Below are 24,347 nucleotides of genomic sequence, written 5' to 3'. Positions count from 1 at the left end.
TCCTTTTCAGAGGAAGATCCAGGAGTAATTCCCCAGTTTAATTCTAGCAGTACTACAAATAAAAGTCATATGGATACTCTTGACAGTGACATTAAGAAACACATGAAATAATTAAAACTGAACAGGGCTTTTTGGGATCTCTGTCAGATGTGGCCATTAGCCTCCAGTTGAATATACTGGAGAATACAAGATCTGGTTGTGGGGACTGTTTATATTTTTGGCCTTTATGTTCCCATAAGTCAGTTGCCCTGTTCCCAGTTCTTGATCTTCAACTGTTGTGGAGACAGGGATGTTTTGTGTCTGAGGACAGTAAGTGACTGCCAGTGGCTCAGCGTGTGCATTTCAAATCACAATTTATTTTCTGCAGGCGAATTTTGCTTCAATAATTTTTTATGGTGCATCTCAAAAGTTTGTTATTGTAATGTTGTTGTTGAAACAGCGATATCTAAGCACCAATTCATAGAAATTGATTGGTTACATATGCACACATCTGTGGACATAGTGCAAAAGATAAAATAATCTCAGAGACAGTAACTCTAACTGAGTATCAATCTGTAGATGAAATGATTATCCACTTACAGTGTAGAAGCAGGGCAAAACAGTATATAAAGTCTAAACTCAAAAAGTGGGAATCCAGAACATGGGTATGCTGTAGCTCAGATGGATATGTAACTTTTTGATAGGTGTACCTATGGAAAAGGCAAAAACAGAATACCATACCATACCCTAACTTGGGTCTTATTGGGAATGTTATTGTAAGGAAGGAAGGAAGGAAGGAAGGAAAGAACCACAAGCTAATTCTTGACAATCTATTCAAAAAATGCCACTGCTTTCATATCTGAAGCATAATAAAATTCATGTACTGGGAACCATAAGGTTGAACAGATTGCAGGATGCAGAGAGTAAACTGTCTAACAGCAAAGCTCTAATAAAACCAGGCCAAAGTTCCATCTCTATTGCTGTTTCTAATGACAATATAACAGTTGTGTGAGGAATGGACAGAGACATTGTGCACATGAGATCTACCTTTGTTGGAAGGACACCAACTTATAATATCAAAAAGATCTAACGAGCCATGCTTGTGTAAAAATAGAGGAGCCATATGCTGTAGCATACTACAATAAATTTATGGGCAGAGTAGACATGAGAGACTGGATGGTAGGACATTATCCTCACACTACGTAGAACAAGAAGTTTTATTTGAAATTATTTTATTTTATTTTTATAATGCTGAACTTTGAAACACATGGATTCTTTTCAAACGAGACACTACAGAAAATATTTATTTTGTAGTACTCAAGGTATTAGTTAGTACAATAGTTGTAGAGCTTGGAAGTCTGAAAAGGAATTGTGGCAGACCGTCAAGCACCCCTGACCGTGCTCACCTGAAGAAAATGCAACACATTTGGTGTTCTGCAAATGTAAGACTGGATGGGGAAACCCATTACCTTGCAAAGAAGAAATGTAGGAATTCCCATAGGTGCAAGGATAAAAACTCCAAAAGAGAAACAAGATGTATTTCCAAAACATGTACAAAACCAACTTGTCCAGACTGTATGGAGTTCTTTCATAAGAAGTAATATGAAGAGTTTCTTGTTGGCTGAATTTTTCCCTATTTATAACATTTCTGGGTTTAACAGTCAACAAAATTCTTCTGAGTATGTGATCGCATTATCAAAGTGTAAGTTTTTCAATATTCTGACCAGTGTTGCAAATGGCCTTCCTTAGTGTGTTTTTGCTGTCTGTTGAATCATAGAAGTTTTAGTTTATATATACTGGCAAAAGAGGCTCTTCTGCCAATATATGTGCTTTAGCCTTCTCTCATGTTGAACATATAACAGTTCGGTTAGTGAGAGGAAATGGTATGCGTAACTTTAAACTAAATAGGAATAGCATATTTTGCATTTTTTAGTATGTGTTAATGTATAGATTAGTTCATGGGGAAGTAGCAAAAGCATAAATGACATTTTTGTAATCCAGGAGAAGGCAGTCATAGTAATCATAAACTTATAGCTTAAAGTAATTACTTCTTGTGTTTTTCATAGTGTTCATTGAATACTTTTTGAGCTACCTAACCAAACTGTAACAAATCACAAAAATAAGTATAATATTATAACCTTTGCTCTCTAGTCTTACCACAAAATAGATTAGCAAAAACTACCTGTTGCCATGTTTATACAGCAGTCAAAGTATATAACAAACTTCCAAATTACACACACTGTATGGCTGTAAAAATGTTTAAGGGAAATAATGCTTGCTTTCTTATTAGGAAACTCACTTTACCCATTACAAAAATAAATGTGCATGGCCAGTACAAGTTTAAATTTTTAATAATGTATTTATGCAAAATTTCATATTAAGACATATTAATTCCTTGTTTTAAGTGATTAGAGAACATCTATTCCATGTTTTTATGCCAGATGACTGATAAAGAATCTGAATGTGTATATTATGGTTAGTATCTTCAGGGATTAATTTTTTAAATAATTACAGTACAGACAGTTATTTTTAACACTATATTTCAGATGTTAGGCTGTCATTACAAATATATTTTTGGTGCAAATGTAACAATTTACTACTCAACAATGAAAATTAGAAATGGCTTTTTTTAAATTTAATGCTAAACTATTTACACTGAACAATTAAATATACTAATAGGTGACTGAGTATATAACTGTCCCCAGGGGTTGGAAGAAGGTTCAGCTCACACCAGTCTACAAAAAGGCTATAATAATTTGTGGGATTTTGAGTCTGCAGCTCTAATGGTTAGCATTGCTGCCTCTATATCATGGGGGCCCAGGTCCAACTACTGGGCAGGTTGAAGATTTTCTTCACTCAGGGACTGCTTATTTGTGGTGTCAAAATTATTAGATCCCATCTTCATCAACACACAAGCGTCAGAAGTGACATCAAATAGAAGCATCTGCACCAGGTGGCTGAACAACCCCAGAGGGAGTCTCCTGGCCAGTAATGGCATAGAAACATTTAATTTAATTTGTGGGATTTGGGAAGGAATCACCACATAAGGTCAGTTGTACATAAAGCGGGCTGCAGGTTTCAGTCCATTGATGGGATATTAGGAAAATGTAATAAGCTTCAAAAGTAGAATGTTCACAGAAGTGACCCACCCTGAATATTACTTATGTTTATGGTACCCATACCAAATAGAATCATCAGTGGATGTGAATGCATGCAAGGAGGGTGAGCTTCATTCACAGGTTTGATTTACTTGTACAAGAGCACCACAGAAATGTTGAAAAGCCTGTACTGGTAAACTCTTGCAGATTGATCCCAGTTATGATTATAAAGAATCCACCTCGAATGCAAATGGAAACCAGATGTTAACCTAGGTTTCAGTGCAGATAATCATGCTTTCTTCGGAACAAACTAAAACTACAAACTGCCTAAAGAAGCATGGTCCAACATTAATATGGAACGCCCAAAAGTGCAAAAGACTCGCATAAAATGTAAAATAAATGGTACATGTGTACCATATCAATAGCTGTAGTTAGCTCAAACATCAGAAGTGTGCTTCCTCACCCCAGCCAACGTTTGGTGGGCCACAGGCTCTCAGATAAGCTGAGGTAGCACCGGCAGCTATGCTGTGAGAATGTCAGAAAGGAACGCGCACACACAAATTGATAAATCATCTTCTTCCATGTGATTGGCATAAAATGTGTTATGAAAGTGATCCAATGACTGGGTCAAAGACACAGGAAGTTAATGCATGTGTATGTATAATGTCCTAGCTGGAGGATGATTTTATAAAATTATAGAATGTGGATAGTCTGAAACTATATATGTGGGATCACAAATTGCATGGATGGTCAAAATGCATGCACACAGTACAGACTGAATACCATCAGCTAGAAGCATGCTAAAATAATCATTAAATTATTCATGATTGCTGATGTGCTGCAGTGTTAAAAGTTCTCAGGTTCCCAGTTATCCTGCAAAAGCCTATTGAATGAGTTTTGAGTACCAGTTTTAAGAGAGGTCTCTAGGAATATACTACAGCCTCCTACCTATCACTCTTGTAGGGACCACAGAGCAAGATTAGTCTAATTAAGTTGCACACAGAGGCAGTTAAGCAGTCATTCTTCCCACACTCCGTACATAAATGCAGCAGGAAGGCACTCAGATATGTCGTATAATGGAATGGACCCTCTGCCCTGCAGTTCACAGTCATTTTTTAAGTATGGCTGTAGATGTTGATGAAGATGTAGCACATGTTGTGTCACAGAATGTCTTAAGAAAATGCTTACTAAAAATACTTTTAGGTAATCTATAAACCTGCCTACTGGACCATCATAGAACCATCTGAGCACTCCACAGCTCCAAACCAGGGAACCACATTCACTTCTGAGTATGATTATGTAAATTATGAGCTGCTGTGATTCCCTGTTAGCTGCACCCTGTACATTCAATTGCCATTGGCCTTATTCACATCTAGGATAAATGACTCCCATATCTCTACCTCACTTCCAACTTCATACTTACACAGAAATTGCACACTGATCTTTCTTCTAGCCATAAAAGCTGTAGCTGTTTCCCAGAGGAGCTCCATTAGCTACCTAACAATGGAGTTGCACTTATGATGCACCAAGCTGTTCTTGCACAGCCATGTTGCAAAGCCCTCATGTCTGTCTTCCACTCAAAGATAGTCAGACCCACCACTGTCCACCACATGTGCCCAAATGTTACCAGCAGTTAGAACCCTGTCAACTGTTGCCAGTGTTGCTTCTAGCTGCATCCTAACAGTGGCCACTTCTCTTCCAACCATACATGACAAATAAATCTTTATTTATGGAAGACAATGTAGAACTATATAGTAACATAAAAATAGGTGTTACTGTAAACAACTGAAGGATAAGTGACAATTAAAAGGAGTCTACTACAACAAGAAATCATATTATATAAATGTGATGCTGCAGACAGAGAAAAACCACACTATTACAACTATGAACTACAGAGGATGAAACTAAGAAAATAAAGATGGCGATAATACTAATCTCTTCACAAGAATAAAAATGCAGATTACTGTTTAACCACAGACACGGGGCATTTGTATATTTTATATGCGCCAACAATAACTTGTTCTCATGCCACTTCAGTCAGATATACATGAACCAGTAGTGTCCAGTTGGACACTTATTTATTGCTTACAGTAGACAAGCAGCAATGGAATGCAGCATGCACAGGCACTTGTATACTCATCAACACATGCCAAGTAATCAAACAGTTCAGCCTACTTGAAGTCCAAGTATCACCACAGTATTGAAAAAACTATCAGTTAGACAATCCCTTAGGGAGCATATAAAGATCAAGCACAAAATAGTCCATAAAAAATAGATAGATATTCACTATCTGAGACCTACATGTGGAGCACATAAAATGATCTACCAAGTATTTCTTATGCTTGGTCATGGTCATGGCTTTATTCAGTGCTGTGGATCATGGCACTGTCACAAGTATCCTCTTGGTAATGCCACCATTATGGCAGATTCAACTTTTTTACTAGTTATAAACCAAATCAATATCTGCCTTGTGAAGATTCTGCATGTCTGCTGATGGCCATGTTCAAACAATAAGTCCCCAGCTTCTGTTTTGTTGGACAGTAATACTGCCACTTCAATTTCATTGAAGTTAAGGGTTTACTCAGCTCAGTGCATATAGATTTGACTGTTTAAGCTGTATTTTGTTGTTGAAGTTCTTTGCAGTCACAAACTTTCCATCTGTTGTCAAAGATGCAAACAAAAAATGTCATTAGAAATGGAGCACAGAAGTCAATTCTGGAATTTTCAGAGGAACCATTCAAATGTTGACTCAAGTAATTTAAGGAAAACTTGGAACTTGGATGATAAGATGGAAATTTGAACACAACTTCCATAAAATGTGATTCCAGTGCCTGAACTTTGGATTCCACATCATCTTTAACCTCCAAACAGCCCTCTCAGTCAAAAAATTAAATGATTCTCTGCAGAGATAGATAGTGTACTTCTCCAACACAGTGAAGAAAATCATATGAGAACATTTATAGTTTTAGATAATTGACATCATTACTGATAATGTACACCTAGAAAAGTGCATTGCTTTAGGAGCAAATGATTGACGTATGAGCTGCTGGGAAGATAAAACTTCCAGATTGTAAGAATCATCCTTTTCAGTCTAAATTTATTGAATTTCTTTTGATCGTGTCTATTTTATGCAGCAGTTCATCCACAGTGCAAAATATGTTTTCAATGCTGTGTTTAATTCACTGATCAGTCAGAACATTACAACCACCTACCTAAAACTGGTAAATCCAACTTTGACATGGATAACAGTGGTGATGCATCATCATATGGAAGCAATGAGGCTTTAGTAGGTCACTAGAGAGAGTTGGCACCATATCTGCACACATAAGTCATCTAATTCCTGTAAGTTCTGGGGAGAGGGCCTTTGAGCTCTGGCGCAATGTTCAGTCACACACCAGATGTGTTTGATTGGGTTTAGATGTGTCGTGCTGGGGGGCCAGCACATCAATTTGAACTTTCCATTGTGTTCCTTGAACCACTCCATCACACTCCTGGCCTTGTGACCTGGTGCATTATCTTGTTGAAAAATCCCTCTGCCATCGGGAAACATGATTGTCATGAAGGGGTGTATGTGGTCTGCAACCAGTTTATGATACTCCTTGGTCCTCATGGTGCCTTGCATGAGCTCCACTGGACCTATGGGTCCCATGTGAATATCCCCTAGTGCATAATGGGACTGCCACAAGGTTGTCTGTCCTGCAGTACAGGTGTGAAGAAGCTGTTCCCCTAGAAGATGATGGATTTGCACCCTCCCATCGGCATCATGAAAATGGTATCGGTATTCATCAGACCATGCAGTGCTCTATCATGTGCCAATATCCACTGCTGGTAGTCATGTGCCCATTTCAGTCGTAGTTGCTGATGTTATGGTGTTAACTTAGGCTCACGTGTCGTGGAGGCCCATCATTAGGAGTGTTTGGTGCATTGAGTGTTCAGACATAATTCCACTCTGTCCAGCATTAAAGTCTGATATTAGTTCCACCACAATTTGACACGTGTCCTTTTTTACCATTCTGCCCAGCCTACGATGTCTGACATCCGTAATGAGGGGTGGCTGCCCAACCCCACAACATCTGTACATGGTTTCATCTTCCTTTCACCATGTGTTGAAGGCACTCACCATGGCACTCATTGAACATACAACAGGTCATGCAGTTTCTAAAATGCCCATGCCAAGCCTCCAGGCCATCACAATCTGCTCTCAGTCGAACTCAGATAGATCACGCACCTTCCCCATTCTACACACAGACAGCATGTTGACTGATACTGCGTGCACCATGTATCTATCTGATCAGCAGTCTTTTCTTGCCAGTTGGCACTGTTATCACCTGGATGGCTTTATATCAATAATAAGTCAGTGGTCATAATGTTCTGGCTAATTAGTGTATATTTAACAACAAAAAAACATTTTTAATGTCTTACAGATTAGATTCATATTATACTCTCTTTTCAATGTAGCAAGCTGCCCTGTTGTAAATTATGGATCGGTGCCAGCATCAGGAGCAGTGGACACTGTTTCATTGTGCACACAGCCTGCAATGCACATGCTGTATACGAGTCCACCATTGAACCCGTGAGTTACTTAATACAGCATTTAATATTTTAGATGGTTTTCATTTACTAAGAAAGTATTATCAAATGCAATATTTGTTAGTGTGTAATGTCAGAAGTTAGTTTAAACATATGCTAATAATTCTCAGAATTGCACCACTGTTACTCCATTTCCAGAAAATGCCAAAATGATAAAATATGGAGCAAATAAATCATGAAAGTTTCATCACTATAAATTTACATTATAGGAACAAATCAATTCTGTGAAGCCATCTCAAGTTAGAAAGGGAGCCTTTACATATTTTAGTAACTGATCAAATAGATGTTGGTTCTGTTTCTTGGAGTAATACCTCCTACTGTTGAAGAGCACTGCTCAACCAGTTATGAAGTGACTGTTTCTCATAGATATTAAGTTTGTTACACGTCTCGTGAACAGTACGATTACAGTAGTTGGTCCACCTTGCAAGCAATAACACTTGTTGGTTGTCATTGCCATATTTTACAAAACACATTTGCAACTAATAATAGTTTTGCCCTACATCAGCACATATTTTTATGCATCTATACATACAAGAATGGTCTACAATGAAACAATATCAATATCTGATCTCATCCTGTCTTACTTTACTCCTATTTACTCATGATCCCAGTAAAAGTTTTGTCTAATCTTCACAAAACTCTGTTTACATAAATACATAATCACAGTTATTAGTCATGCTGTAATGTTGGTGCAGTGAATAGAGTATTGGGTTAGCATGCAGGAGGGTTTGATCCTGGGTTGGGGTGTATTTTCTTATTTGCTAATTTCATTCTGAAATTTCATCCTGTAATATACACCATTTCTTAGGTCACATGTATCCTAAATTTACAACATTTTGTAATGCTGAACATAAAAAATAAGTGGTTAGACAAATAAGAAACAGACAGTTGAAACAAATGACCTGCCATCAGACAGAATAACTACAAAAACATCAGTTTTGAGATGCTGAAGATGATATCACAGTACAATAACACAACATCTACTTGTCATTTATTCTACATGTACTATGAGCACTCAGATGTCACACAGTATCAATAATGTACATATTAATGAGTGCAAGACCTTCACAACAGAACACATTGTCCTCAGAACAACAGATGTCCAAAGCGACCTCCGTGCACGTTCAAACATTGCACAACAATGTGTTGTGAGACATGCAGCTGCCTTGCTACGCTACATGTACTTTGCTTAGGTTCTTGGTGTATGGCCTCCAGATTAGCTTCCTCAGTAGCTGGATTACAGTGAGTCCATGGACAACCTCTGTCACGTGATGGTGGAAGCAGCTAACCTGACTCCCAAAGGTGCAGCTCCAGATGACGAAACACATTTTTATATGGATGGCATCAATGAGGGTATCTAGCAGCATATTCACGAGTGGCAATACCAGTCCAGTTAGCAGATGCACCAAGGACCGGAAGCATATCCACATATTTATCATTTGTGTATGCCATACATCTGCCACACTAGTTTAGAGGTTCACAATGACAGAATTCGATACGTGTACACATGTACATTGGAGTCTGTCATGGGTGCATTACTCCACTCAAAACTAGTCCATGTCTGGTGGACAGCACATACAGTATAAACACACCATCAGTCCTGCACACTGTGCCACCTAATGTGCATTACCCCTGTTACAGATATAGCTCTGCATGATTCATCCCAACATCACTAATTGTGAAACATTCAGTTTCATATTACCCTGTTTCCCTAGTGGTATGACTTGATGTTTCCACAATCCCATTGATAGAATAATAATAATAATAATGCATTGAGATATGTACTAAACAGCATGTCATTACCATACTTACTGTTGAAAGGCATAATTAGCAGGACCCTGGTGATAACACATACAAATAGTAACCAAGTTTGGACATTATTCGCAAACCACATTGCTAGTCCTACTGGTAATGTAAGGCCCTAATGAAATGTAATGGACCTGAATGAGACAAGAATAATAGTTGGTACCAATCTATGTGATCATTGGAAGAGGGTACAAAGAAAACAGGTCTTGCATCTAGTAGATGAAGTGGTGCCAATAAATTCACACCCACAACATGGAAAGGGTTTCTTTCAAAGCTGACCAATCTTCCATTTCTATGATTATAGAATGTAAGTGCAGATGTTTGCTAGAGGACTCGGTGCAATCACTGTTGATGGTTAAGATGCCAGATACCATACCACCTGGACTGCATTTACCAAATAAAAAATGCATGCTTCAACCCAGGATCGAACCCTCGACCTCCTGTATGCTTACCCAAAACTCTAGCCACTGCACCAACTGTACAGGGCAACTAGTGTGTGCTGACAGAGGTAGTTACTATACATGTGATTACAGTGTTGCCAGACTGCCACTCTTTAATGTCTTTTTTTGCCAGATGTACTCACCAGACCAAACTGATCCTAACTGCTGTCTAAGCTTCTGAGTATCATGTGCTTTCAGCCTGAATACTGTGACATCTGGTGGAACACATGTGGCGAGTACAGCAGGAATGCCATACTATGCGTCTGCACCATCAGTTGCTGTGCCATCATTCATTTCAAGTGGCCAAGCTACTTTCCACACTCCAACTCCACCAGGCACACCTCCTCAAAATCAGGTAAAATTTTTTTTGTATATTCCTTTTATGCTTCTTGCATTTGTTTCTTATTATAGTTTCATGTATAAAAATTATGCCCTGCTAAATTATAACAAAAAAAAGACACCTTCTTATTTATTCAATCATCAGCTATTTACATAAATTTTACTGGTATGTACATTTTCACTACCTTTACTTGTATATACATTCATTTAGACACTGTTTAAAATACACAAGACATTAAGACTCAGGAAGCAACTAGATAACTGTAAATCTTAAGTTTTATTATTTTTATCCCATGGCAATTCTTACCTCTCACATACCACTTGGCATTGCTCGTATAGCACGGTATCTGTATGTAAAAAAGAAAGATCAGGATTTAACAACCTGTCATTTTTGTCAAAAATTGAGTAGATTAGATTAGAGATTAGATTAGTTTCTCATTCCATAGATCCGTGTTGAGGAGGTCCTCATGGATGTGGAAAATGTCACCTTTTTTTATTTTTATTTTTTTAAGCTGAAATAACAATACTAATAGTATAAATATATACAACACATCATTTGCTTCTATTAAAAAATTCGTCAATGGAGTAGAAGGAGTTGGCCACTAGTAAGTCTTTCAGGCTCCTTTTAAATTGATCTTTATTTGTAACTAATTTTTTTATGTTTGCTGGCAAATTATTGAAGATGAGTGTTCCTGAGTAGTGGACCCCTTTTTCAACTAAAGTAAGTGCTTCTAAGTCCTTGTGCAGATCATTTTTGTTCCTGGTATTGTATGTATGAACTGAGCTGTTTGTTGGAAAAAGAGATATATTATTTAGGACAAATTTCATTAAGGAGTAAATATACTGAGAGGCAGTAGTTAGTATACCCAGTTCTTTGAAGAGGTTTCTACAAGACGTCTGTGAGTTTACTCCACAAATAATATGTATTACATGCTTTTGGACTCTGAAAACTTTTGTTTGACTTGAAGAGTTACCCCAAAATATTATACCATATGACATTATGGAATGAAAGTAGGTGAAGTATGCAAGCATTTTCACTTTTATGTCGGCTATGTCTGCTAACACTTGAATTGCAAATACAGATTTGTTAAGGCGTTTCTGCAGTTCTGTGGTGTGCTTCTCCCAACTGAATTTATTATCAAGTTGTAATCCCAGGAATTTAAGACTGTCAACCTCTTCTATCTGCTCTTCTTCGTACTTTATGCATATGCTGGGTGGAAACCTCTTACAGGTTCTGAATTGCATATAGTGAGTCTTTTCGAAGTTTAATGTCAGTGAGTTGGCTTTAAACCATTTATTAATATCCATGAAAATATCATTAGCAGATCTTTCTAGAACTACACTCGACATACTATTTATTGCAATACTTGTGTCATCTGCAAACAAAACGAACTCTGCTTCTGGCAGTGTAACTGATGACAGATCATTAATGTATACAAGAAAAAGCAATGGCCCTAAGATGGATCCTTGTGGGACATCACATGTGATTTCTTCCCATTCTGATGATGGAGGAGGAGAATCTTAGTGTTTAACGTCCCGTCGACAACGAGGTCATTAGAGACGGAGCGCAAGCTCGGGTGAGGGAAGGATGGGAAAGGAAATCGGCCGTGCCCTTTCAAAGGAACCATCCCGGCATTTGCCTGAAGCGATTTAGGGAAATCACGGAAAACCTAAATCAGGATGGCCGGCGACGGGATTGAACCGTCGTCCTCCCGAATGCGAGTCCAGTGTGCTAACCACTGCGCCACCTCACTCAGTTCATTCTGATGATGACTGATTACTTAATTCACTAGTCCCTTGCACTGACACCCTTTGTTTCCTGTTAGCGAGGTATGACTTGAACCATTTTGCAGCAATGCCCGTGACACCATAGAATTCTAATTTATTTAAAAGGATGTTGTGGTTTACACAATCGAATGCCTTTGGCTAATCACAGAAAATACCTGCTGCTTGTAACTTGTTATGTAATTAATTAAGTACATTTTCACTGTAGGTGTAAATAGCCTTTTCGATATCAGAACCCTAAAGAAATCCAAACTGTGTTCTTGATAATATGTTATTTGTGGTCAGATGGTTGAGAAGCTGCCTGTAGATTACTTTTTCTAAAATTTTTGAGAATGCTGGCAAAAGTGAAATAGGGAGGCCAATCCACACCGCCTCCTGTATGTTTCGGATAGCCCAAAGCAATCACACGATCATCGAAATATTCATTCAGGAAATTAAAGACGTCGGCCGTGCGATGTGGCCGGGCACCATCTTGCATAAACCACAAGGTGTTCGCAGTGTCGTCTAAGGCAGTTTGTACTGCCACAAATTCACGAAGAATGTCCAGATAGCGTGATGCAGTAATCGTTTCGGATCTGAAAAATGGGCCAATGATTCCTTTGGAAGAATTGGCGGCCCAGACCAGTACTTTTTGAGGATGCAGGGACGATGGGACTGCAACATAGGGCTTTTCGGTTCCCCATATGCGCCAGTTCTGTTCATTGATGAAGCCGTCCAGGTAAAAATAAGCTTCGCCAGTAAACCAAATGCTGCCCACATGCATATCGCCGTCATCAATCCTGTGCACTATATCGTTAGCGAATGTCTCTCGTGCAGTAATGGTAGCGGCGCTGAGGGGTTGCTGCGTTTGAATTTTGTATGGATAGAGGTGTAAACACTGGGCATGAGACGATACGTGGACGTTGGTGTCATTTGGACTGCAGCTGCAACACGGCGAACGGAAACCCGAGGCCGCTGTTGGATCACCTGCTGCACTAGCTGCGTTGCCCTCTGTGGTTGCCGTAAGCGGTCGTCCAGCACGTTCATCCGTCACGTTCCCAGTCAGTTGAAATTTTTCAAACAGATCCTTTATTGTATCGCTTTTCGGTCCTTTGGTTACATTAAACCTCCGTTGAAAACTTCGTCTTGTTGCAACAACACTGTGTTCTAGGCAGTGGAATAACAACACCAGAAAAACCCTCTGTTCTAAGGAATAAACCATGTTGCCCACAGCACACTTGCATGTTGTGAACAGTACATGCTTACAGCAGAAAGACGACGTACAGAATGGCGCACCCACAGACTGCGTTGTCTTCTATATCTTTCACATCACTCGCAGCGCCATCTGTTGTTGAAAATTGTAACTACTGTAATTTCGAAAGTTTGTCCGCCTGAAAATGTACTGTTGTCCCAAGCATATTGCAACAAACGGTGTATTTCAATCGCTGCTCGTTTAGTTTTTATTGCCGTTTCAAATATACCAGTCATTTTTGAAACACCCTGTATATCCTCTGTTACCTGACCCAGATCTGCACTAGGCTTGAAAAAGTTTGTGACCTGGTACTCTGGACCTAGATTTTCTTGCAGTAGTTGGCCAGTTGAGTAGAAACTCAGATAGGACAAAGATAGGGAAGGAAAATGGCAGTATTATTTTTCAAAGAAACCATCCTAGCATTTGCCAAAGCAGCGTTAGGGAAATCACAGAAATGCTAAATCTGGATGGCATGACAGAAAGTTTTATCTTGCTGCTCACCAATCGAAGTAAGTGTCTTAAACACTGCACTGCCTCCCTTCATGCTTTGTGTGTATCGTAAAAGTTATAATCTTACCTGTTTTTTATTCCACATTAAATATGCATGCCTATTATTTAACTGCCTGGGTGAATTGGTTCACAGGTTGTAGAAAGAGAAGCTAGTACCATGAAACTTCCTGGCAGATTAAAACTGTTTGCCAGACTGGGACTTGAACCAAATACCTAAGACTCATATAAGCAAGTGCTCTATCAACTGTCCCATCCAAGCATGACCCCAAATCCTTCCACACACTTTAACTTCAACCACTAACTCATCTCCTACCTTCCAGACTTCACAGGAGTACTCCTGCAAAACTTTCACTGTTGGAAAAACACATGTTGCACAGATATGGCACAACCACAGCCTGTGGGACTGTTTCCAGAAAGAAATTTTCACTCTGCATAAGAGTATGTGCTGATACAAAACTTCCTGGCAAATTAAATCTGCATGTCAGACCAGACTCGGACCCAGGATCTTTGCCTTTCCTGGGAAATAATTCTACTGACTGAGCCACCCAAGCATAACTCACAACTGACCCTCACTGCTTTACTTCTTTCAGGACTACTAGTCCTGAAAGTTTTGCAGGAGAACTTCTGTAGAGATTGGAGGATAGACAATATAGTGGATTAGGTACTAGTGGAAGTAAAGCAGTGAGATGTAGCATGAGTCATGTTTGAGTAGTATAGCATTTGCCTGCAAAATGCAAAGGTCCTGGTTTTGAGTGCTGGTCTGGCACAAATTTTTAACCTGCAGTCTGCCAGGAAGTTTCATATCAGTCTGCAGTCCACTGCAGAGTAAAAATTTCATTCTGGAAATGGTGAACCATCTGCATAAGAAAATTTGTAACAAAGAATTACGATGTTTCTACCAATCTTTTGATAGACAGCAATATTATGTAGATTAGATTAGATTCAATTTTCATTCCATAGACCCAAAAATGAGATGATTCTCATGGGTGTGGAACAAGTCAGAAAGAATAACATAAAAAATGTAAAACATTTGAATATAATACTCACTATCCTGATCAGTTGTCAGGACATTGTCAAAATAGGTGAATACATTTCAGTAAACTGGAATTGTAGATATTTACAGTATTAATACACTGTCAGAATGAAACACAGTCATGCACTTTCAATAAATTTATCACACACAAAATAACTAATCTTGAATGTTGGAACCACCTGCTGTAAAAACTGAAATATAACAGACATTTTTACTTAAGCTGGGCTAACAGTCTCTGTTAAGTTATTCATCTATAGAGTAGAAGGACTTGCCTATCAAAAGGTCTTTTAAGCTCTGTTTAAATACTACTTTATTTGAAACCAAGTTTTTAATACTTGCTGGCAATTTATTGAATATGTGTGTTCCTGTATATTGGACCACTTTTTGGATCAAGGTAAGTGATTTTAGTTCTTTACGTAGCTTGTTCTTATTCCTAGTACTGACAGGGCTGGAAATAGAGAGATAATACTTGTGACAAATTTCATTAAGGAATCAATATACTGAGAAGCAGTGGTAGAATACAAAGTTTCCTGAACAGGTATCTACATGATGTTCTTGAATTTACACCACAAATGAGTCTTATTGCATGCTTTTGCACACTAATAACTTTTGCTCTGTTTGATGAGTTACCCATGACTATGATCCCATATGACATAACAGAATGAAATTAAGCAGAATATACAAGTTTTTCATATGTCCTACATCTGATATCATTCTCACTGCAAATACAGACTTGTTTAGTGGCTTCAGAAATACTATGGTATGCCCTTCCCAACTGAATTTACTATCAGTTTGTAATCCCAGAAATTTAACACTGTTAACCTCTTCAATCTGCATGTCTTCATTAGTCATACACATGCTGGAAGGAAATATCTTACAGGTTCTGAACTGGATTAGTGGTTCTTTTCAAAATTTAATGACGGTGAATTAGCTTTAAACCATTTATGAATGTCAGTGAAAATTTGGTTAGCAACCATTTCTAAATTTGTACTTGACTTGCTTCTTATAGTGATGTTTGTATCATCTGCAAACAAAACAAACTTAGCATCTGGTGATGTAACAGTAGAGAGGTCATTAATGTACACACAGCAAAAAAGCTATGGACCTTAGTGCATAGTATTTCACAATAACACCCTTTGTTTGTTGGTTAGATAAGACTCAAACCATTTCACAGCACAGCCTGTGACACCATAATATTCTGATTTACTTAAGAGAGTGCAATGATTCACATAGTCAAAGGCTTTTGACAGATCACAGAAAATGCCAGTAGCCTCTAATTTGTTACCTAATGAATTAAATACATTCTCACTGTGCATGTAAATAGCTTTCTCTCTATCAGAACCCTTAAGAAACCCAAACTGTGACTTGGACAATATATTATTTGCAGTTAATTGCTTAAAGAGACACATGACCACAACCTTTTCAAATATTTTTGAAAAAGCTGGAAAAATTGAAACTGGTTGATAGTTTGATGATCTCTCTCATTCTCCTTCTTGAAAAGAGACTTAACTTCAACATATTTTAGCCAATCTGGAAATGTTCTGCTGATAAGAGATTGATTACACAAATAACTTCAGACAGAACCCAGCTGACATGAGCATTCTTTGATTAACTTTGTTGACATGTTATCATAACCACTAGAATACTTAAATTTTAAGGATTTTAAGATGGGTGCTACTTCTTTGGGAGACATGAGTGCCATTTCCATTTTACTGAAATTATTTGTAAAGATTTGTCTCAGATACTCCATTACACCATTTACTGAACCAGATAACCCCAAGCTTTCAGTAACAGAAACAAAGTACTTGTTCAGGAGGTTTGCAACACTACATGCACTTGTTACCAATTTCTCATTTATTTTTAGAGCTATCTGTTCCTCTTCCTTTTTGGCACCACCTGTCTCTGTTTTCACTATATCCCATATAGTTTTTATTTTGTTGCCTGATGTAATTATCTTTTTCTCGTAATAAAGCTGCATAGATTTCTGGACTGCTTGCTTCAATATTTTGCAGAATTCTTTGTAATGCATTACAATGCTAACATCAGAGCTGTTCCTAGATAGCAGATACAGTCTCCTTTTTGTCACACATGATATCTTTATTCTGTGTGTAATCCACGATTTATTTTTAGACTTCTGTTTGATTTGAGATACCTTTTGGGGGAAACAATTTTCAAAAGAGGAAGTACCTTTATTAATGGATTATTTATGTTTTACACTTGAGTCAGAAGTATTGTAAACCTCTATCCAGTTCATGTCATTGAGCAATCTCTTAAAATTCTCAATTTTTGACTGATTTGTTACCCTCCTGTAATCATATGTAATAGATTTTTTTATCCTGACAAATTTCAATATTTACCACAATATTTAGCATGTCATGATCAGATAGCCCATTTACTATTGGTTTTGTGATATGCCTTTTTTTCCTAAATTTGTCTACAAAGATATTATAAATTATCAATAACAATCTCAGAGCATTTACATACACTAGTTGCAAAGTTTACAGTAGGAATCAAATTGAATAACAGTGTTATTGATTGCAATAATTGTTCACTGATAGAGCTTTTCTGTAAATCCACATTAAAATCACCAGCAGCCACTATTTCCTTGTTTCTTACTGTGAAATGGGACAACAGAGCTGACAGGTTTTTTTATGAAAAGGTTAAAGTTTCCAGAAGATGCTCTTTATATACTTACTATTATAAAGGACTTATTATGGAATACTACTTCTGTTGCACAAGCTTCTGAATGCTGCTTTGAGCAAAATCTATCAATATCAATATTTTTGCAATCAAAACAATTTCTGATGAATGTGGCAACTCCATATTTTCTCTATAGATGTAAGAAGCTAACGTGAAGCCTGTAACATAATGCTGAGAGAAGAAGATTATTCAACTGGCTTGCTCAACTCTAATTCTTCAGCACAAATGATTAACTCATTAAGCTTACCTGTTGGTCTTCAATGTACTCAAAGATTCATGTTGTATGTATAAACAGTGACACTCAGTAAAACTTCAGTGACAATACCTTGTAGGGAATGGGCTTTTGAGTGTTTGCTTACTAATATGATATAAAGAAAATGATCTTATCATTTAATGCTGTAAGTATTCAAGGATATCATGGAAATTATCCTAATCGTGATGTAATGTTTAGGACTCAGGTATTCCTGTTTTGAAGTTTTCTTAGCATGAAAATAATCATACAAAAAGGATAATGAAGTAAAGTATATTGTAAATATCTGTGTCATTGTAATTTTATGAGATGAGTTTTTTCCCAAACATTTCTTTGAACTATAAAAACATGAGATTAATGTCATTAGTATTCTATGGGAAACTGGAAAGCTAATATAAAAGTATGAATAAATCTTATAATTATCAGATTAGTCTTATGTGTATTTTGATAACACTATGCTGATTAATGGATAAACTTTACACACAATGTACAACAGTGGCTATAGGTATAACTTGTTGAGCATGTCTTGATAATCATAAATCTCACTGTGAGAAATCTCACTTCATATAGCCAATTTCTTGAGTAAAGACCTACTGAGAGAAGGCATTGACCGGAAGACAGATGTACAGGTCCTTTTCTTTTCTTTAAAAAAAGTGCCCCATGTTCTTACAGGTACTAGAAAAAAGTCACATAAACTTATCTATGAAAAAATATACTTGTTGAAAATGAATCATTTTACTTGTTCAGAATGATCAGTAATCAGTAATGTAGTCTGTCTTCCTGTTGCTATATCACCCATTTGCTATTGCTTGTGTTTGTCTCTGTAATTAGTCCTCTGATTCTGATACTGTTGTGATGCATCTCACTTACAACTACCTCCTACATCAATTGTTCCATACATTCTCCAATGGCATTTTATTGTCATCAGAACAAGATTAGTGATTTCATGGAGTGTGAACAATGTAAAACGATAAAATGAAAATTTTTCTACACAAGACATGACAGACATGTTATTCTGATACAGGTTAGCCAATGGTGTTAACCAACAGCCTGTGTCATGTTAGATTTACACATACATCTGCACTCTGCAGACAACTGTGAAATATATGATAGTGGGTACTTCGCATTGCACCACTTACTAGTCTTCTTCCCATTCATCTCAGGTCAAGAGCAAAGGAAAATTGACTCCTTAAATGCCCCTCTGTGCACTGTAATATGTCTAATCTTACATTTGTGTTTATTATGGGAATGATATACAGGGAGGTTGTAATATACTCCCAGATGTCCTTACTTAATGCAAGTTCTTGGAACTTTTTAAGTAGGTATTTTTGCGATTGTTCACATCTGTCTTCAAGCAGCTGCATGTTAAAGTTTGTCAACATCTCTGTGATGCTCTACTGTGGGTCATATGTACACATTTAATATCCCTTGATAGTCCTATTCAGTACGGCTTGCACACAACTGAGCAATAGTCCAAGATGGGTTGCCCAAGTGTTTTGTATGCAATTTCCTTTACATTTTCCTAGTGTTCTATCAATGAATCAAACTATCACCTGCTTTATCTACAACTTAAACTCTGTGATCATTCTAATTTCATAATCCCACCAAGTGTTACACTCAGGTATTTGTACATATGCTGAACAACATCTCTCACACCATGTTCCATTAGCATGTTACTCCAGTAAGTTATAGACATGAGACCATTCGTAATGGGGTAAAGGGATTGGAGTATACCTCATGCAGTTTACACACCGGACATGGGAAGTGAGTGTTGTGACAAGTATAAGATGATCCTGAAATAAATGTGCAAAAGATGGAGCAGATAAAGGAATAAATAATGCTTTTTTATAGTAAGTTCTTCATAGGAAGTTACTTTATCCATTTCACTTACAGTGTCAGTCATTCAGAGCACAAGACCATTAGACCATATTACAGTTCTCCCTTTGTTATGTAATGAGTACTGCTGAAGATCAACAGTTCATGGCTTGCATTTCATTCATAGATGAGACTGGAATCATCCAGAATGCAACAATAACTAACCACAATAACCACATCTAATCAGATCAGATCCATGAGTGAGCTTGGAAGTAAGGTTTGCCTTAGAGTCAATATGTGGGCAGGAACTGCGGTGACAGTTTCATAGAGCCACACACTTTACTGGACAAGTTAATAAGTGTGGTTTATCTCCAGTTTCTGTTACTGGAGAATGTCATCCTTTCATTAAACAATGGATTTAATTTATGCACACTAAAGAAGCACCAACTTTTCTGTGCCTTGTTTGACAGCACATAACACAATTTTTTTTAATGAATGATGCCAGTAGCTTGGCTTCACCAGTCAACTGATTTTAAGCAATTTGATTTCCACCTATAACGACATTTAAATTTATCAGTGTATTCTACACCCTTTGACAATCTGCACACATGACAGGAGCATTTGCTCCATAAATAGTACTGCAGTCAGATGTGATCACATGAGATCACAATTATAAGAGAAGTGGAGCTGAAGGATATGGTAACAGCACTGAGCACTTCTTAGTGTCATCTGACAAATACATATCACAGGAAGGAATGATTATATTTCAAAAACTATTTATTTTTGGACTAAGTAATAGGCATTGAGTGCATGACTTTGCAACTTTTAAGCAATTTCTCTCTCAGCAAAAATGAAAAAGAATGACTATAGCAAACAGCTGCTAGAGAAAGGTAAGGATATTTCACAATGTAACTTCAAGCATATCTGCAGAGCAAAAAATAATGCATACTATCGGCACAGTTCAAATATTTGTTAGTTATATATTTGCTAAATTCATTGGCATGCATTCAAGATTAATAGCCACTGTATGCACAAGAGCTGAATGACCAAAATTTTTCACTTTATCTGTGTCTCTGTCAGTGCTGTTCCATTTGTTCATGTTGCAATTGCATTGTAGATACACATGTGTTCCAAATAGTGTTCCATCTGTTTCTGTTGTTCATATTTATATTTTATTTCCTGTGTTCTTCAATAACACATGGATACATATATTAATATACATGAAATTTGCAGCATTTAGATAAGAATGTGTCTAGGATAAGTGATAAAAGGAAAAAATTTTGGGGTTTAACATCGAGCCAACTACAAGGTTATTAGAGATGGAGCACAAGTTGGATTGCGGACGGATGGGCAAGGAAATAGGCCACAGTCTTTAAAATGTACCACCCTGTTGTTTGCCTTCAGTAACTTGCAAAAATAACAGAAAGTGTATATGTGGGTGGCTACACAAGGACTTGAACTACTATCTTCTTGAATACAAGTGTCTTTGTCTTGTTATTTGTATTTGGCTTTAAATCATACATCATAAAAAAAAGTATCATCATACACAACAGCTCAGAGTAGGTGATATGATGGTAGATAATGGGATGTTCTGTGATATTTACGTTTAAAAGGTACATTTATTCATATAGTGACTGTTAACGTGGAATGCATTCCAAGGAATTCAGAAAATATATCATTAACAAATATTTGAACTATGCAGATAGTATCGTCACATTATTCAAGTAGGGTACAAGGTACTAAGATTATTAACCACCAAATTCATATGTTTGCATTTATTTATTTTATTTACATAATCTTATCATGTGCCAAACCTCCATAAATCTTTCTCAGAAAAGTGATGAGTCCATAGAAGAAGTAGAAGGATATGTACAGTAAAACTGATCTTCCTGTTCACCCAAGATTGTGAAGGGGAAGATAAACCTTTCTTGGATTACCATTATAAATCAATATGTAAGGTTTTCTCTTACTTGCTGTGTGCAGTGCTCTCACTTATGTTGTCTCTCATAGCAGATCTTGTAATGCACTGAAAATATGTGGTTATGATTGGAAGTGCAGGTAGAAAATCTACTTCAAATAATATTACAGGATGCAATTATGGCGCATTTCCTGATAAACACCATAAAATAATTTGCAGTACTCAGTTTCAAACACTTAATTTCAAGGAATACTGAAAATTAAGAACATGCTTGACATGAAGAACACACCAGGAAACCATCCTAATGCTGACTGGCTTACTTGGTGCTTAACAGGAATCTCAAGCAAACCTTGTATGACATCTGAAGTACTTTTACTTTGTTTTTGGTGTATGCACCTTCATTTGCTTCTTATTGCAAGTTGTTTATTGCATGGTGTAATAATAGTACAAAAATATAATTTAAACATGTTGTTGGGAGGATCTAACACTGCAGTTTATATTAGAATGCAAGACTGCTTGATGTGAAATAGTTAATTTCATAACCAGTTTTGATAGTAACTAGCTGACATCATCAGATTCTCAGATCACACAGAAATGTAATTACACATCAGTTTCGTTGACATACTGAGGGGATCATGTTCCAAGTATGTCAATGAGACATTGCCATTCATGTGGCCATACATTAGAACCATGTCTGTATGCTTGTGAAATTAATAACCTGTCATGTTTGAATGGATCACTTTCAGTTAACTCACGGCATGTAGCATATGTACACTATGGACAAGTTAAAGACAGATGACTGATGAATGTAAACATATCCCTGTGGCAACACAGCATCATTTACAGTACAATGAGTTAAATGAGTGCGTAGATAATTGAAGTTGTTCAGTTGTACCTGGAATATGTTTATATGAACTTTTTTCTTGTTTTTATGTAAGGGACCTGTCCTCAAAATGTGTAAAAGTATTTTTGAAATACTCTGTACAAATCAGTTACATGATTTTCAGCAACTTTGATCTTCATTATTAAACTGCATGAGCTAATATAGAAATTAAATGTCTCTGACAAGAAATTCTCTTAATTTCAGGGAATGTGTAATGTTGCTGCATCACCATTTTTTTATCTGAGTGGTGCTCCAAGCTACACACCACTTCAACAGGCTCCAGGACTGACACATATGACTCATCCACCTGCTCCTGCATCTGGGTCTATTGCACCTAATGGGCCCTACCTTTCTCCCATGATGCCAAACATGGGAATATTTCGACCAAACATGCAGGTTTGTTCAGTGAAACACCATATGATACAATCTTCTTCTTCCTACAGTGCTTTAGTTGATGTTAAATAAATATTCTGTCTAAGTATGATCAATACCCCAAGAGGGCCAGTACTATTAGAATTAAATTATGTAAACAAATGTTAAATTTATAATAAAAGAAACATAGCATTTCAGTAACACCATTCAGTCTAAACAGTAATTCAACTTTCTTGATACACAGTGTGAGTTGATGGCTGATATAGTGGGCACTTATGAATACATTAAAGGTACAGAATGTTAGTAGCTGAACAGGCGTGAATGGCACAAAATGTATAAATGTTATTCCAATGCTTATTCCAGTACCATTCAGATAAAGGTTTGATCATGAACAGACATATTTGAAACTAGTCAGCAAAGTCCATATTGTCTGTGCAACTGCAATGGAAAAATAAATAAATAATTAAGATTGAATAAAATTGTGTGTCCTTTTGCCAACACAATGTTGTAATTTCTAAAGTACACCCATTTGATGTATTATACTACATTCACTTGAAAATGGCTACACGAATGGTGCTACACAGTAGTAGTGATTGCAAAATAAAAGGATATTTTATTACAAATAAGGATAGGCAAAATGCTAGATTGTTATCATTCAGACCAAAAAAGACACCCATAGACATTCAGTAAAAACTACATAAACTTCCACATTAGTTATCTTGACATCATTTTACAAATAATGTTCAATGTAAATAATTTAGAAGTAAAGGGGAGCACTCACCCAATAGCAGAAGCATCGAATCGGTGACAGGCACACACAAAAGAGAATGAAAACCTGCTAGTTTTCAGAAGAAAGCCTTGGATAAGCTGGAGTATGCTAGCATATGTGCAAGCACGCACGCACGCACCCACCCACCCACCCACCCACCCACCCACCCACCCACACACACACACACACACACACACACACACACACACACACAACATGTGCCTATACATTGTGCCAGGTAGAGGGAGAAAGAGGCAGGGAGCTGGAAACAGGGCTGGGTATTGGTAGCTATCAGCTTGGAGGGAGGCAGCAGGTGCACTGGCCAGGATGGATGGTAGGTGCACAGGCTAGGTATGTGATACATGGGTGCCGGAGCTGGTGAGTGGAGGCATGGACTGGGAGGGGATGACAGTACAGAGGAAGGGGAAACATTGGGTAGAGAGTGTGGGGAGTGTGGGTTAGCAAAGATAGAAGCCAGGAGGATCATGGGAGCAAAGGACATGTTGCAAGGATAACTCCCATCTACATAGTTCAGAAAAGCTGGTGGTATAGGGAAGGATCCAGATGGCACAGGTTGTGTAGCAACCATTGAATTTGAACATGCTATGTATGCTAAGCAGTATGTGGAGCCACAGTGTGGTCAACTTTGCCCTTGCCAAAATTTGACAGTGGTAATTCATTCTGATGGACTGTTGACTGGCTGTCATGCCAAAATAGAAATTGTACAGTTATTGCTTCAGGGTTGTTACATGACATGGATGCTTTCATTTGTGACCTTGCCTTTGATGGGACAGGATGAACTTGTGAGGATTGCAATAGAAAGTGCTAG

The 24,347-nt window shown here is 37.4% G+C and overlaps 1 protein-coding gene across 5 annotated transcripts in view; it reads left to right on the top strand.

Moving 5' to 3' along the window:
- The window catches only part of LOC126298590 (cAMP-regulated phosphoprotein 21), a 1,220,135-nt gene that overhangs the window by 1,158,678 nt on the left and 37,110 nt on the right, over window positions 1-24,347 (top strand). For all 5 annotated transcript variants that reach the window (XM_049989965.1, XM_049989963.1, XM_049989964.1 and 2 more), the window contains 3 exons: window positions 7,536-7,650; window positions 10,112-10,268; window positions 22,582-22,773. In XM_049989965.1, coding sequence (XP_049845922.1) covers window positions 7,536-7,650; window positions 10,112-10,268; window positions 22,582-22,773 — 464 coding nt within the window. The remainder of the gene's footprint in view (window positions 1-7,535; window positions 7,651-10,111; window positions 10,269-22,581; window positions 22,774-24,347) is intronic.

Source organism: Schistocerca gregaria, chromosome X, assembly GCF_023897955.1.
Source record: "Schistocerca gregaria isolate iqSchGreg1 chromosome X, iqSchGreg1.2, whole genome shotgun sequence".
NCBI classification, from domain to species: Eukaryota; Metazoa; Arthropoda; class Insecta; order Orthoptera; family Acrididae; genus Schistocerca; species Schistocerca gregaria.
Note: the sequence above shows the minus strand (reverse complement) of the source record. Positions and strands in the feature narration are given on the sequence as shown.